Source organism: Drosophila gunungcola, chromosome 3R (genome assembly GCF_025200985.1).
Source record: "Drosophila gunungcola strain Sukarami chromosome 3R, Dgunungcola_SK_2, whole genome shotgun sequence".
Classification (NCBI taxonomy): domain Eukaryota; kingdom Metazoa; phylum Arthropoda; class Insecta; order Diptera; family Drosophilidae; genus Drosophila; species Drosophila gunungcola.
This window is the reverse complement of record NC_069139.1, coordinates 4,606,594-4,623,947: the sequence shown is the minus strand read 5'-3', so window position 1 is coordinate 4,623,947 and position 17,354 is coordinate 4,606,594. Positions and strand designations below refer to the sequence as shown.

The 17,354-nt window shown below is 36.5% G+C and overlaps 1 protein-coding gene across 8 annotated transcripts in view; it reads left to right on the top strand.

Annotated features, from left to right (window-relative positions):
* The window catches only part of LOC128262226 (protein held out wings), a 38,992-nt gene that overhangs the window by 6,943 nt on the left and 14,695 nt on the right, over positions 1-17,354 (top strand). For all 8 annotated transcript variants that reach the window (XM_052996400.1, XM_052996391.1, XM_052996382.1 and 5 more), the window contains exon 3: positions 15,320-15,453. In XM_052996400.1, the coding sequence (XP_052852360.1) occupies positions 15,320-15,453 (134 nt within the window). The remainder of the gene's footprint in view (positions 1-15,319; positions 15,454-17,354) is intronic.

The window sequence follows — 17,354 nt, the reverse complement described above, 5'->3', positions numbered from 1 at the left end:
CATACTATCGCATATGATTCCAAACGATCCAATCCAATCCGATTCGATTCGAGCCCCTGCCCATACACGTCTCATTGCGTTTTCAAATTCAATTAAAATCTTTTGTCATGACCATCGACTGCTGCCTGCTTTGTTTTGATTTGTGATTTGCTGTCGGCCAAAAATGCACCGATGCGTTTGCACGGAAGTTGACCGTGGCTCAAAAAGCAAATGAAGCCATCGGCATGGAGTTAAACAGTTAGTAGATTGCATCAAAAGGGCATTGATCGCTGGTCAATGGGGCGAAAGTTGCTGGGGGTGGCGGAGTTTTCGTTTCGGCTGATCGAATTCAGTATGGAAAGTGCTTGGGAGTGGACGAAATTGATGAAGGGTAGCAATCCTATTATCTAATGGTATAAATACATTAAGGCTATGTTAATGATCAATTTAAACTTTACGTATAAATAAATATTTGCTGAAGAGATCTTAAGGGCGCAATTTATTGGCCACTTGTTGTTACATTGTTTCAATTACTGGTCTTAATTCTCATGTATCTTCATGTGAAGCATCGCCTAGCAGCTGCACAACATGCCAGCCAGTGGCAAAATACACACTCAGCCTTCAATTAGCGTTTTCCTTGGAAAATGTCTATGTTTCTGGCTATATTATTTTATTTTTTTCGTACTTTGCACCATTTCAATTTCCAAGCAAGCTCTCCCGCACACTCAAACCCGGAGATTACGTCATTTGCCAAGTTATTTGATAGCCCGGCTGCATCAAATGTTCATTGTTGTTATTGTGGCAGAACGAATTATTTTTGACAAAAATAGCTAACTCAAAAAAAAAAAAAGAAACAAAAAACTCAAAAATATAATGGGGAAACAAAGAAGCGCGTAATTAAAATATTTTTCACATGCTCGGGTTTCTTCTCCACACACGCAGTACAAAACACATGGAAATTTCAGCATGGCGCCCCATTCCTGAACCATCCTCCCACCCCCCATATCCTGCACTGAAACAAAAAACAAGTTAAGCAAGCTAGAAACTTGGATTTAGTTATCAAATTTAAAATAAAAAAAATTATATTAAATACACGAATACATTTTCCTTATGAATATATTTCTTTTTTGAAAATCTAATTAGGAATATTTATTTGTTTAAAATTAGACCTAAAATTATTATAATTATCATTTTTTGAAAATGTTTTGCTATTTTGTGGGGATCATTGATTATTTTTCTGTGTACCACCCCCTGGCTCCTCGAAATGAGGCACGCGACTACCAGCAGCAGCAGCCATGTGGCATTAGACAATTGCTTTAATATGCCACCAGGCAGGCAGCCGACGAGCTGTACAAATTGAACAATTTGATAACAAACGCGCACTGGCGTACAGGGAAAAAACAAAAGAGGGGGCCAAATGGGAGGGGGAGAGGGCCTCTTGAGCCAGAGATACAAAGAGGCTACATTGTGAATGAGAATGGTGCCTTTGAAGTTGCCTTTTGGCTTTCAGTGCCATATGGTCGGTCGCCTGTATCTGCCATTCTCAACCCGAACTTGCAACTCCCCGACATATATGGGCATCCGATGGATGCCACTTGAAGCGGCCGCAAGTGAATCATTTTTATTGTACCAATGTGCATTTGCTTGCCATTCGATTTATATCGGTAATCAATTTAATATTTCAATTGCTTTTGAAAACCCCCCCGGCAAAAACTCCATTTGGCGTGTGAAATGCGGGTAGCGGCTGAAATGTTAAGCAAGCAATTTTCCACCCTGAAGCAAAAGGGAAAATATTATCCGGGATGCCAACTAACCCTTGGCAAAATTCATTGTTCAAGTAATTTGGAAATAGTTGCTTTGTTATTTAAACTTAATGGTCAACAATCCTTTGGAACAAATCTTTAAACTTTATTTATTTATTAAAACAAAAAAAAAACCACACCACCCACGAAGTTTTCTATAACAACATCTTAATCGCAAAATATATAGTGCAAATAAGATCTCTAAGTGGGGAATTAAGACAATGAGGCATTCACTTGACATCCACAAGAGAAAAAATTAAAACAAAAGTCAAATTGTCAACAGACAAGACGCCTTTCCCCACATTTTTGGGTCTTTTGGGCGTGTGCCCTGCTATTCAAAACCATGACAAAACATTAAAAAGAAATCATCCCAGCACACATCTGAGCACGAACAATGACCCAAAAATTCGTCATATGAACGAAAACGAACTTTAAGAGCCAACAACTACGACATCGTGCGAACATAGAGACAAAAAACAATAAAGCTGCTACGGATACAGATTGAGATGGAGATACTTTGTCCGACTAGTTGTCGTTCCTTGTTCCTTATCGCTCGATTTATTCACAACCATGAGCAGCATCATTGATTTGAGACAATTAACAGCAGCGCAATGCAAAAAATGTAGAACATAAAAATAGGGGAAGAGAAAATAGAAGCATTAGATCAAGATACAAACAGCGTTGAGCATGCAAATGGGTTTCCATACCCCAAGTATTTTTAGAGTGTATCCGTTAGATTTTTTTTTGGGTTATAAAAGTTGAACAACAAATTTTACTTATATATTTTTTATTAACTTAAAATATAACAATGAAAATAAATATTTTTCTTACTACAAAAATCTTTAAAAGTTGTAAAATTCGAACCATTTTTGTGATTGAAATGTAGAAAATAAAATAAAGAGTATTTAGCAGTGAGTACAAAAATATTCCCTTCTTTTTTTGCTGCTAAAATGTAGCTGAAACACTCGGAGCTCAAGTGTCCTCAATCTATGTATCTTTTTATCTCAACTTCCTTACTATTTTTTTAACACGTTAAGTGCAATTGGGAAATGCTAGAAGATACGCGTATTTGCCTTTTAGCAACATGAATGAATCTTGTGAGCCAAAGTCATTTCGACGCAGTCACGTCCTCTCTTGCGTTAACCTGTCGGATGTATCTGTATCTGTAGCTGCGTGTAGTTGTATCTGTGATTTTGTATCTGATGGCATTTTGTCGTTTATTTTTTGGGGGCCTTAACAGCCGTTTGAATTTTTCTCTATTTTCGCTAATCGCACTGGTCCAAAAGCTTGTCATGTGTACTCATCCAAAAGTTTTGAGTGAAAGGTTTGAGAATTTCAAAAAATGCAATTTAAACTTGTTAAAGTAGGAGCCTAATTCTTGCATTTACCATCAGCTGTTCGTCATTCAGCGTGCGGGGGAGGAAATATCGTTGCATTTGTTTTCAATTTTTTGTTGTGATTTTATTTTGCTTTGTTATTTTTTGTCTTTACATGTCTTTGCTTTGGTTCATTGATTTTCATTTTTGGCAGTTTTTTTGGCTTTGGTTTTTTGATATGCCATAAATGTTTTAATGTCGTGCTGAGTTAGCCAGCCACGTTTTGTTTGTAGCTGCGTATTTGGGTTAAAAGCCATTTTATATGGACGCCCAAGCGTTGCTCATGTCAATCATGCGGCTGGCTGCTGTAGGCGTATGAATTAATTGTCCAGCTCCTCAATGAAGTCACATTTTGGCTTTTGTTCAAGGAATTTCTACTGCGGTTGAGGAGAATTTCGAATAAATTGTGTTCAGGCAATTCAAATTAAAAGGGTTATATTCATGCAGCTATGTAAATTTTCAAGTTTCTTATTGTTGCCTTATTGGGGAATTTAAAATGATTAATTGCGGGTTTTGAATTATAAATAAAATCAGAGCGTCTTTGTATAATAAATTAACTTAGAATGGTTGATGCAATTTATTAATTATTCTAATTAATTAATACTTCCTGTGCAGTATATAATAGGGGCTTGAAATTGAGCATTCCAACAATGAAATTATTTTATTATTCCTGTTTTTGGCTGGCGAAATTGGAGAAATAAGCTAACAAGTTTTTTGCTTTCAATTTGAATTCTACCAACTAAAGTTTGAATCTAATTTAAGATGTGAAGTCTTACGATAGTGAGTTGCTCATTAATTTATTCATGACACTTTCTATACGTAAATGTGGCCCTGAAATCTGCGCCCAAGCTTCACTTTCAAATACTTAACTGCCCACACTGACAACTTCCTCTCAGTCCTCCACTTTTTTCTTTTTTTTTTTTGCTGGCCAAGGACGACTTGTAGCTTATCAACAGCTTGACAACAGCTGAATCTGAATGTCATTGGCATATGCACTGTGTCTAAATATATGTATGAACGACTTCAACCAAAGATCGAGTGCACTTGCATTTTTCTTAGCTTTACGTAGGCTTTTCCGGTTTTCCACGCACTTTTCGAAACCCACAGACAAATATTTTGTCACACAAAGCGACACTTGAGGCGGAGACAGGCCGAGCGAATGAAAATAAATATAAATTAAAAGAATAGGAAAGAAAATAAAAGGGAGAAGGCGAGTGCGAAGACGCCAGACTAAAAATAAACAAGAGACGTGGGCGAAAAAAGCCAGAAAGAACAAGGAAGGGAAAAGCAAAGGTGTTAAGAACAAGTTGCACACTCAGCCCAAATCCAAGTGGCTAAGACTGCCAGCCTGCCTGCCTGCCCACATGTGCGTATGTGTACTTAAAGACATTTATTATTATAATAAATCCCATTCAAGGTAGGACGACGGGGCGCGCAAAAAGAAAAGGCGGCAGCTTTGGCTTTTGTTTCAAAACGAGTTGGTCGTTCGGCCACACTTCAATGTTGGTCAAGCACATTACGCTATATACTCAATTACGTGTTGGTGGCTGTTGAGTACATAATATATCATTGTTGTGTTTTCTTGTCTTTGGGTAGGTGGTGATCAAGTGGTGTTGCCAGAGAAAGAGGTTTGTTTTTACCTTGATGCGAGTGTCACACGGCGTATGGGCGATATATTGATTATAAGAAAACCATTCCCATCGCGTTTTTTTCGATCTATTAAATTAAGGCCGCACCGAAAGGCTTTTATCTAATTATGGGTGAGGAAAAAATATTATAAACATGACATAAGCAGCCATAAGTTGCCAGATCCAAAAACGGCAGCAACTGCAACTTTCTCCAAATGCCATAAGCTACAAATAATTTTCCAATATCTAAAATTTATGGGCCAACTGAAAGCAAACATTTCTCAGTCTCTTTTCCAAAAAAAAAATATATGTATTCAATTTCCGCCAAAACCCAAGCTGTGAGTTTTCAAAACAAAATTTGTTGTATTTATAAATGTACATTGTGCTCGCATAATTGCACACACATATATTTTGTGTAATAAAAACAAGTCAAGGGATAACCAGAATTTGATGGAACACAGCCGTTTTTATTTTACGCTGGGGAAATATTCCGTGTTTACACAGGTTTCCAAAACTGACCGAACCAAATTTTTGTGTATCTTATATAATAAGAAAAAATTAATTAAGCAAGGTCCCAATGCAATGGCAAAACTCAAACAAGAGGCAAGCAATTTGTTAGAAAATTATAATACAAGAGGTCGTGAACTCTGCGGTGGCCCCGTTGTTGTTGTTTTTTTTTTTCCCCACACGTAGTCCGGAAAAGTCATTCGACTACTCCAGAAATAAACAAGACAGAAGCGATGGCAGCTCACGAACAGCAGCAACATTACCAGAGTGTGGGGCATCCTATAAATATGCTTAGAAATAGAATAATGGCCCCGAATCAAGAAAATAACAAAAGTCGAATGCGGCTAGAAGAGTTTTTCCCGTTGATTGAGGTGTTCAAGTTCCTGAATTCTGCGTTTGAGTACCTCAATTTCCAAAGGTTTCCATTTTGTTATGATCCAATGAAATGCTTAAGAGCCTTAAGGTGTTGTTGGATTGATGTTTAGATTTGAGGTGAAAATAACACAAAGTTTAAAACATGTTTTGCTTATATCGAAATGTTTTAAAAAAGGTTTTGATACACATTTGTTAGTGCTTTTCTTTTTAATCGTTATAAATTGCACGATTACTGGAAGTCCTTTTTTGTTTTTTTATTTAATATTTTATTTTCTATTTTATATTTATAAATATTATTTGACTGTTTTATGAGATTATTTTACTGCAAAATGGACCAAAAATATGAATAATTTAGCCTTCTATGATTTAAGAACATACAAAAAACTTTGTATAACTCGGCTAATAAGTTCCTAACTTTGAAAATAAGATACATACATGATGTAACTGAACACACTTGTCCAAGTTATTTTGTAGTTCTTCCATAAATCAATCTTTCATCTCTTGTTGTTTGCTTTAGATCGTAAATTAATTTCCCATCAACTCCATTGCATTGTGTTACTCTTATCTAATCTGAATTATATTTTTTTCCGTTTATTTGCAGGTGAGTTTGCTTATCTCTACCATACAGTACATAAGCGCCACCGACAAGAACAAAATGCCGTCGGCTGTCGGTGTGCGGTTAAAGCCACTAGCCTGATTGGTTGAGTACACATATCGCCTATTACTTATACTAGATATTGTTAGCTTTTAATTGGTTTAAGCAGCCATTGCAATCGGGCGACGAGTGAGGAGCAAAGGGTGCCCTGGCCACAGCCATAGCCACAGCCCATCATCATCATCATCATTGCTGGCTGAGCTGAGTTTTTATGAGCGCCGGGGCCATAAAATCAGCAACAGTTAATTGCTTTATAAAAATGGGCGCGTGTGTCGTCGACTACCGTTTCATTAGCTCGTATTTTTTGCTTTGAGACTAACCCGTCATATGAGTAAATTGTCATTCATCTCTCGCTGCCCCAACTTATCTATGAAATTTATGCACTAAAGGTTTCAATTTTATTCAGCTTTTTTTTCCCCATTTATTTTTGGCTGTCAATGGAAGTCTGCGTTATTGAACTCAACCCTAAATCAGCCGTAGGAAGCCGCTCTTAATTAATTATGTTGGTGTATTTCTTTGGGACGGGGTCAGGGTGTGGCTTCCTGCTTTGGCCCAAAAGATTTTCGTGGGCATTTATAATTTGGTCAGCCATTTTTGCAACGAAAGGGAGGCAGATAGGTTAGGTGAAATGAAAAATGTTGCAATAAAAATATCCCGAAGTACTTAAAATACCAAAAGGTGAATTTAAAGTAACTAGTTTTGAAGTATATAAGCTTATTCACTCAAGGTTTTAATACCTAATGCACTTTAAAAATGAAAGTCCTCAGAATTTAATTAACACTTCAAAAAATTTAAATACAAATGAAATGGTTGCTCCTAAAATCCAAAAATAGATATAAAATCCTTATAAATCAAACCATATAAATAATTGGGTTCCCAAATGTTTAAACCTTGCAATCCGTTTAGGGACTTCATTTCTACTTTTCCTCTGGCATTTATTTTGTGGCAATTTACGCATTGATTGCATATTTATTTGGTTCGTTTTTGGGGATTTTCTCCTAGCTCCGTCTACGTGCGGGCATTTTGCTGGAAATTGTGCTCATGGGAACTGATTGATTAGCGGCTAGTTGCTTCGCTTGACTCAATGCCTTCCAGTGACAAACAGTGAACCGCCGTCTCAGTCTCAAGCCACAACCACTGCCAGACATTTGCAATGTTTTTTGGCAACGACAAGTTGCAGTTTGCAATTGATTTAACTCTGTTTTTTTTTTCGCCAGCTATGTATTTTCTTTTGGCCAACAATTTTCCAAACTTGTTTGTTTTCTTTTAGCTAGCAGTTGCCCTCGGCTCTCACGAACTGAAGTTGGTCCACTGCGGATCAGTTATTACGGCGGACACACACACCTAATGAGCCGGACGGCTGTGAAACTGTTTGTTTCTGCTCGTGACTCAATGCACTCGTCACTTTCAGTGGGATGAACTGGACAGAACCGAAGTGAATCATTTCACAAGATTGCCACAAATGTCGGGAATTATTTGTAATGAATTGGTTCGATTTATAAGCTAATATATTACGTGTGTAGCACACAGAAAGCTTAATTTATTGGTACATTTTTTACTTGTTTTCTTTTAACTGAAAGCTTAGTAAAGGTTGGAGGAATAACAAATATAAATTAGATAAGGAACTAAATACGAGTGCCTTGAAAATATATTTTTGTTCTAGATAACAACTTAAGTTGTGGTTACAAAAATTAGCTTCCAAAATGAAACGAAAAAAAAAAACCCAAGGGCTTTAAGTCATTTTGTCAAACCTTTTGTTACTTATTAATTGTTCGATTACTGTCAATTGTTTTGACACGTACTTAATTTATTTGGTGATTGAATGTTTAGGTCTGGCCAAGCCCATTTCCCCTGATGCTCTTAACTGATTGTAGCAGCTCTGCAAGCTTAATGTCAAGCTGCAAGGCTGCCCTGATGTCAGTCGCACAGGTATTTTCTTTCGTAGTTGCCCCTGAAGTTGGTGTGCATGTGAAAAATCGCTGTAATCTGCTGTTGCTGAATATGATGATGATGTGGCACCCACATAAATGGTGTTCCGAGGCGTAACATAATTTGTGCCTGTTTGTTGTGGGCCTTTTGCCGTGTTGACTTGAAGTGGTGCGTGTGTTTGCTTGAGCCAACAACTTTCCATTTCGGCCCATTGTCTCTGAAAAACTGAAAGTTCAAATTGAACATTTTACTTCCTTTCGATTCAAAGCCAACACCTCCTCAACTCATCTTCAAGTTTAAGACTCATGGGTAAATTCGTGAGGCATTCTGGCGTGACTCGGCGGTGCAAGTTCATCAAAAATGTGGAACAAAGTGGGTCTGTGTGTGTGTGTCTGCGACATGTGAAAAGCCATTTGGCATTGTTTTTCCGCCGCATTTTCTTGGATTATAGTCTGACACATTTTCTTTTTTGCCATTTGGCTGTTGTCACATGCTGTGCTCCTCCAAATCTTTGGATCCGGCGAGATTTATGATGTGGGCGGGGCATTAATTTTAATGCCCTTAGACGGGACGACGATGAGCCACCGTCACATTGAGTGTCCATTAAAATTCTACCACCTCCTCATCATTTCTCAATAATTCTTTGCCGTTGCTAATTAAATGGCAATGGCTACTAAAATCCGGCTACACTAAAAATATGAATGTATAAGACAAAAAAAGAACGAAAATATTTTGGCTTATTAACCAAAAATTAGTCACGACCTGACGGCATTGTGTGCGATTAACTAAATAAACACTTTGAGATTGTAATCGCTGCGATTTATTAGCGAAACGGCTGGCTGACTGGTTCCAAGTGTCGCTAAACATGAGCCGGTAACCATGTTTTAATTTCGTTTTAATTTCAATTGAATTACCAGTGATATATATATTTGATTATAATTCGCCAACGGTAATCATCTGGTCAATGTGAAAAGTTCACACATTTAATCTTCTGCTTCATTGTTATTTGGTTAGATTTCGCAAAACTTTTACGGACCGTCAATCTTTATTACACTCAAATGGGAGGGTGACTAATAAAAGTTATCGAACCATCTAATAATAGAAAGAACTTTACTTGGCAAACATTCTCACCTCTCAAAATAAGCGAGCTGTCATATTATTACCATATTAATTATTTGCTTTCTGTTAATAAAGCAAATTAATATTTTTATGGCATTACCCTTACGTTTACATATATATAAATGTAAACCGCAATAAGAGCTCTATCGGCGACAAGCCCCAAAATGAATGTTTATTTAAAAGCCACAAACAAAAAATACGATAAAGAAAATGTTGGCGAGCAAAAAATTTGGTTTATTTAACTAACAATTTGTACGTTATTCATTGTTATTGTTAGTTTAATGTGCGTTTTATCATTTCGGTATTTGTTCAAGTGTTTACCCATTTGCTGGGACGATTTCCGCTAGAAATTTTGGTGGAAAAGCGCAAATACCAGGTGGAGATTTATTTCTGCCATGATTTTTTTTCGATATGTGTTTTTTTTCCCAAGTAAAATCATTGAAAATATTTCACGATGCATAAATAAACAATTTGCAATGCAAAACCATTTTTGGAATTAAAACGAAAACATTGAGTGTGAAAATGCGGACGTGTTAAAATGAAAATACATGCATTTAAGAATTTTATTTGAGCAAGTCCTTTGTGTTATGAGAACTGCAAAAAATGCTTTCTGTTCATCTTATAGCCAATTACATTTCTGTAAACTAAAAACAGGGTATATAACCATATAATTCAAAAGCAAATGTTCAAACAGTGAACATTTTCTTTTTTGCTCTAGGCCACAAAATAATTTTCGTTACAATGTTTGCTCAGTGTTCGCTTGTCTGCGTTTAATTTCGCTTGTTTCCTTTGTAATCAAGAGCATTTCTATATTAATTCCTCACCTCTGATGATTTTACGCTTTAAGGAGCACCTCGTTTGTGGTTCCTTGTTTTATCCTTTGTTTTGGTATTTTCATTTCCTCTGCGTTTGTTTTGCTCGCAATTCGTTGACCTATTTTCATTACGTGGCGCATTTTTTTTATGTTTTTCTTTTAGCTCTTGCTGCTGTTATGTTTTCCGCCAGCATTAATTGTGTTTTCTTTTGTTTTATTTCATTTTTTAATGGTTGTTGCTGCTGTTGGTTGACTCAACGGAATCATTTTTATTTATGTTGTTTTTTTTTTTCTCCTTGGCGACAAACTTTCAACAACTCTTGTTTTTTCTGCTTAACGAATGTGGGTTAAAGTCTGGCAGATAAAAATGACGCTTGCATATGCAATTTAAATTATAAAATCATGTTAACAAAACTTTATGTGTCTCGAGTTAAATCAGATGAACCAATTGATATATTAATGTCGTGCCAGAATTGATATAATATATATATAACGGGGACCATGGAACTTTGAGCGTGTGAACCAAGTTGCCACTGACAGCTTTATGATGGTAGAAATTTATTAATAAAAATGCATAAAAAACTGTCATTGCTGTCGCTGGCTGGGATATAGTCATTAATTAAAATGCTGAAAATATATTAAAACACAAAAAGAGAAGCATGATTAGCAAATGTTTATTTTTGCCATGATGCGAAACGTTTGCACTACAGTGCGGGTTTAAATATCGACATTGCCATCAAATGAACAACTTTTTGGATTATTTGCTTAACAAATTGACTTAAATATTAAAAGGATTATTAGCTTAGTCAACAAAAAAAAAACACAAAACATAATATTTATTTTATTGACTTCGTATTTTGTTTGATAGGAATACAAATATGAAATGCTTATTAATATTAAATAGAAGGTTTAATGGAATAAATTTTGATAATCATTTTTCGAGTACATTAAGTTATGTACTAAAATAATGTTCCCTATTTTAAATAAGTTTAAAAGCAACTGTTGAATAAGAAGCCAAAGCCTTTAGCCAGTCACAAACCGAAAAGATATGCACAAAATATGCACAAATCCACAAAAACCGAATCACAAAATGACTTCAACGCACAATAAACATTATTTATTTATTTTTTTTTTTCGCCGTTTTGCTTAAATACGAGTACAATGCGAAATTGCAAATGCGACCAAGGCCAATGGAGTTCATGACGAAAAGTAAATAAAAACCATAAAATCAAATACATTTTGGCGCTTGCCAAATATGCGGGACCTGGCTTAATTGCAGCCACAGAAGGCACAACAATCTGGCTGAACCTTAAACGTTTTCAAGCGTTCCGGCCATTTCTGGTGACAATTTGTTAAGACTCCCAGCCCACACAGACACACGGAGGCCGAGACAAAACCCAAACGATCGCAGTTGACATTGTTTTCTTGGCTACAACACGCCCACACACGCTCATCAGCTGGCAGTCATCTAATTCGTGTGGTATGAATGGTTTTGCATTCATAAATTAGCCGCCAGATACTTAGATATGTGTCGCACTAAATACTATATCGTATATAGTCATGTATCCCTCTGACTTAACATTTCCCACCTGAAGTCGTGATCCAATGCAAATTGTTCTCCCAGCTTAAAAACAATCAATCAGCGCCGCTAAGCTGCTGAGCTGAGTGCGGTTTTAATTTGGTTTATAGGTGTCTGCGCCATCTGTCTGGCATATCTAATTAGATTGACAAGTATAGGATTCGATAAGTTATATCCTCTTAGTGTATTTGGTGCGAACGAGGTTTTCGCTAATGGAGAACTGATCAAGGGTGTCGTGATATTCTTACTTTACTAGAAAATATTTAATTGTATTTGAATTTGTGGTTGAGTTTGATATAAAAATCGTTTATGAAAACTAAACGTTTTAAAAATGTAAGCCCACGCCGTTCCATAAATATCTTTATATATATAATCGGATTCCACATTAATATTCCCGCTTCTATGTACACATTTTATGCCCTACTTGCCAACGGACATAAAGAACCCTTGCCAAAAAATCGTGGTGCATAAAATTTGACAATTTATTGACGCTCGACTGGTTGTCGTCCACTCTCAGTCGCTTTCGCATTCGTTTTTCGTATTTCGCATTTCGCATTTCGTGTTCATCATCAAGTGCAGGAGGCTAAATTTATAATTCAAATGTTGCAAAATGCGGCATCCAAGCAAGGCGGGAAATGCTGTGATGTACTATATGTTCGCCCACCAACTAGAAGGGCGAATTCGAAGAGGAATCTCTAGATTTCTGACCGATTCAATGGTGATCTCATGCCGAATACAAGAGGGTTCATCCTGCTTATCCACACCCAACCTTGAGCTTTACCCATTTTTATTCTTAGTTGCTTGACTAATAACACTCCATAGTTAAGGTTCGCCATAAGTGCTATTGTGTGGGGGTTGGCTATAAAAAGAGCGCAGACAAAAATTATACAAAATGATAATAATAATACTTGAAAACACACACGCAAAGCAGTTTTTTTTTGTATACTTGGGGTGCCAAATTTGGTAGCTCCGTCCCTAGCCATATATAGAGTCCAGCGAGTTGGCCAAGAGATAGAGTCATAAGCGCGCGGTCTACTACTATATGTAAATTATGACTCGCATAGCGAAAAAGATGCGGAGATTGCCTTAAAAGCACAAACGACTCGACTTGTTAATGAATAAAAAGATCTTTCATTGATAATTATTAGATTGGCACTGCTCTCGTTCTCTCCGCCCACTTTTGCAATACTATATGAATGCTATGCCCTTAAATGGTCAGTTGGCAACAGGTGAGCCAGGGCTTAAGCTTTAATTATAGACTCCCGGCTAAGTCTCTGACTAAGCTGCTATTAATTAAGCCGCCTGCGCATATGGCTGTGGGTTTTGATTATTGTAATTTATCTAAATGCCGCTATCAATCCATCTGAATCAGTCGGTGACTCCGTCATCATCATCGGTTCGAAGCTCGATGCTCGAAGCTCGTATGCAAATGCAATTTTACAGCAATTTGGCGCGGCTTATTCATCTAATCTGGCTGCACAATCTTCGTGCCACTGCCACACATCGGTCACGTTGCAGATTGAATAGATGCGGATTGACACTCGCTCGATTAAAATTGACAGCTGTCATGATTGCGTTTATGCCAATGGCTTATGGCTTAGAACAGAACCGCCGAAACGATGATGTTGATGTTGATGACGATGATGATGATGATGATGATGATGATGATGATGCCACCGATGATGGAATGCTCTACTTGCGTGTCGCAACAAATTACACAAAAAATGGTTGAGCAAATGAAAAGCTGCTCTTAATTATTGTCGAGGGGAAAATCTCTTCGCCATCTCCATCAATAATCGAGTCAAGTGTTTCGGACCGACCGACTCTGTCTCGATTTACCTCTCCGATTCATTCTCGTCTCTTTGGCATTTTCTTTATGGGTTCTTTGGCCCGCAATGAACTCTGGAACGGGCCGGCGTTTCTTTTTCGCACCGCTCGGAAAAAAAGTAAATTTAAATTTTGTGCAATTTCTTTTCGCCTTCTTTGTTAGCTCCGACTGCTCAGATTTTTTTTTATTTGAAATTTTATTTATGTGGCACACAGAGAAAGCTGGCGAAATAAATAGGAAAATAAGCCAGTAGCTGGCTAGATAAAAATATCAAACATAATTAATTTAAATGATAAACAAGACGTTGTATATTCTGCATTCAACAGGTCAAGAAACTCATACAGGGACATTTATACTGAGATATAAATTCTAAGAAATATTTCTAGTTACTAACTAAATATCTCTTAAAAAAGTTTAAATGTAGCACTGTACCTCAAGCCATTTGAGGTTTTAAAATCTCTTTTATTAAATAGGTATATTTATATGATTAGTGATGTCAACAATCACATACACTGTCAAAGAAATCAGATAACCGTATGTCAAATTGTTGACATTTAGTGAGAGAAGTCAGGCATTTAATTTGATGTCATTTGGTGGCATATTCTTAAATCATTGCTGTGACATATGATGCAGTCACCTTTTCCCCTTCTCCGCCAGCACACCCAGCACAACAATTACCCACTTTTAGTGACAAATTGTCAAAGCACATGCCAAAGACAAACAATGCAATTGAGCTTATGCAAAACGAAACAACACCAGCAGTAGCAGCACAAAATGTTGATCATATCAATTCGAGAGCTCCTGTCAACTGACACAGTTGGGGGTTCAAAACGCCCCACCCGCCATTGAAAATCACAAAAATTGTGAACTGCACGGAGGGGGGCGGAGCAGGAAGGAAGGGGGCGTGGCAGATCTGATCTCAGACTTAAGGGAGGTGGGCCGTTCGATCATCATTACGATGATGCTAGGCAAATTATGGCATAATTTGTTTAAATATAAACCAAGTGATTTCATGGGGTCAACCTAATAAATAAGTTAGAACAGCAATAGTCAATGGCTGAGTAAACACTTTTACACGCCGTTTTATTGATGCTAATTTAGTAGGTTTTCCACCCAGAAGCAAATTAAACGTAATTTAATACAAGCACTTAGCTAAAATGACAAATTGAGCCGAGCTCTCGGTTGAAGTGGTGGCAAAGAGCCAGCAATTAAAATTATCAACGCTTTGTTTGATTGCATTTCATTTGTCTATTAATACGCTCGAAAATAAATAAAGGCTGTTGTAAAAGTAGATTTTATATGATTGCTAATGAACTATTTATTTACGCAATGAATTTATGGTATTGTTTGGCATTAATATCAGATTAAATATATTAAAATTTTTATAGATTAGTTTTAAAAAATAAATATGTAATATAAAAACTAAGTTTGGAATCAAAATTGTAGTATAATCTTACAATCTCTGAAGTAATTTTATGGGTGACTATAATGCTGAATATAATGTTGTACATTGATATTATAAATGTTTTTGGTGTTTTAAAATATAAATATGAAAACATCGTATTGCCTTATTGAGTTTTCTTAAAATCTTAATAGAATTAATACAGATTTTGTGGGCTTGTTTATGTAAAAAATTTTTAAAATTTGTATAATATTCCTTTTTTATTTTCTTTTTTGTAAATAAACACGTACTTATACAGAGTTATCTCATGTCTTTAATCATTTCAGAAATTGCACGCGTGCGCGCCTCACTGTTCCAGATCAATGGGGTCAAGAAGGAGCCCCTGACTCTGCCCGAACCCGAGGGCTCTGTGGTGACGATGAACGAGAAGGTTTATGTGCCAGTGCGCGAACATCCAGATGTGAGTGGTCTTAGCTTATAATGATAATGATAATGATGATAACGATAAAGATGATCTAATTTATGGATTTGAGGAGAGCACGACTTCCGCCAATTAGAATTGACAACGCGTTCAGTGAGCAACTGGGCTACACCGGAAATGGCTTAAAGGTGTGCCAGCCAGCCAGCTCAGCTATTTGCCGAGGTGTATCTTCGTTGTCGATAGAGTCAGTCATCTGTTAAGTCAAGACAACAATTTGGCGGCAAGACGCCCCAGCAAGATGCCAAATGCAAAGCTCTGTGAATGCACCCTTCCACTTTATTTTTCCCCCTTACATAGTAAAGCCTGAGCCGATACAGATACAGATCGAGCTGCAGATATATGTATATAGACGTTTAAATGGGTTAGACAAAATCATTGGAGCGTTTTAGGAAGTCGTTTGACGGCGTTCATTCGTTTCATTTGTCGTTGATTGTAGGCGTCGGAGCAAGTCACTCAGGCCAAGCCCTGCCACATTAGAATTTGATTTAATTTTATGCAATATAAAATGTTCCTCCCCTTTCCCCACATTTCCCCTCTCTTTCCCCTACTTCAGACATGTATATTTCTTTGTTTTTTTTTTCTTTAGTTTTGTTAATTTGGAAATTGTTTGGGCGTAGTTTCGTTTCTGTTTTTTTTTTTTCTTTGTATTTATTTATGGCCTGACAGCAGTCGCAGTGGCGGAACTGCGGAAATTTATTTTACTGCATGACACACTTTGCTCTTGATGTTTATGTTTTTTGCTTCGTTTCGGTTTTTTGCCTTAGTTTTTCTCTCTCCTTTTTGCTTGTGATCCAGATAAATGCATAAATTTAAATAGCATTAATTAGACTCGAAAGCATTTCAGATCGCACTCTGTTCAATGGTGTCCCTAATCGTGTGGCTTCTGTTCGGCAGCTGTTCAAATAATTTTCTTTGCCAAATGGCGCCAGTAGTTCAGGGCGATTGGGTGGGGCGATGACCCAATCAAATGATGTGGAATTAAATGAATTTTAAATCGGTTTAAGTACCCCTAAAAAATACCACAACATTTTGGCTTCGAATTGTACATCAATTGGGAATATTTTCAGAGACTAGAGCTTTCAATTCAGTGATTTTACTATCTACATTATTAATTAATTGAATATAATTTTTATAATGAGCAATAAAGCTAGTCATATTTAAATTGGGAGAATTTTCAAAGACTAGTGCTATCAATACAGTGTTAGTACTATATATTTTCCTAAAAAAATAATGTTAATTAGCATTTATCTAGTTTGAAAAATAAATTTTAAATAACTAAATGTTTGTAATATGTAAATTACCTTATTACGAATGACAAACCATTAACAATAATCAGTAGTTTATAAAAAAGTTTCCCACTAGATTTTTTTCATGATTTTGGGTTGTCCTACCACATTTCGAACTTTATCTTCTTTTTTTTTAGGATACATCTACCTCAAAAGCCACTGACCAACAAATACAATAACTTGCCAAGTCAGCACCACTTACAAAGGTTATAGAACCTTTTGCCTTGCTTAACCATCGTAAAAATTAATGAAACCAAAGTGAAACATTTCTCACATTGTGCCATTCAATTAATTACCGTCGACCGTTGCATAAAACGAATATTCTAAATCGCAAGAGAGTAAAGGCGGGCGAAAAGATAACACGAAAATAGACAGTCTAACATTAACATAAAATTGGACTTTATTAGGGCTAGACCCAAATGAAATGAATATGAATGAGTTAGGGTCATAAATTAAAAACAACATACATAATTAAATGAAATGAAATGAACAGAGTGTCGACTGAAAACAACTTTTGATGATGATGTTTCATGTGTTCTCGTTGTTTTCCAAACGAAAACTGGCACAGATTTCTGGCCGAGATTTACGACCAGA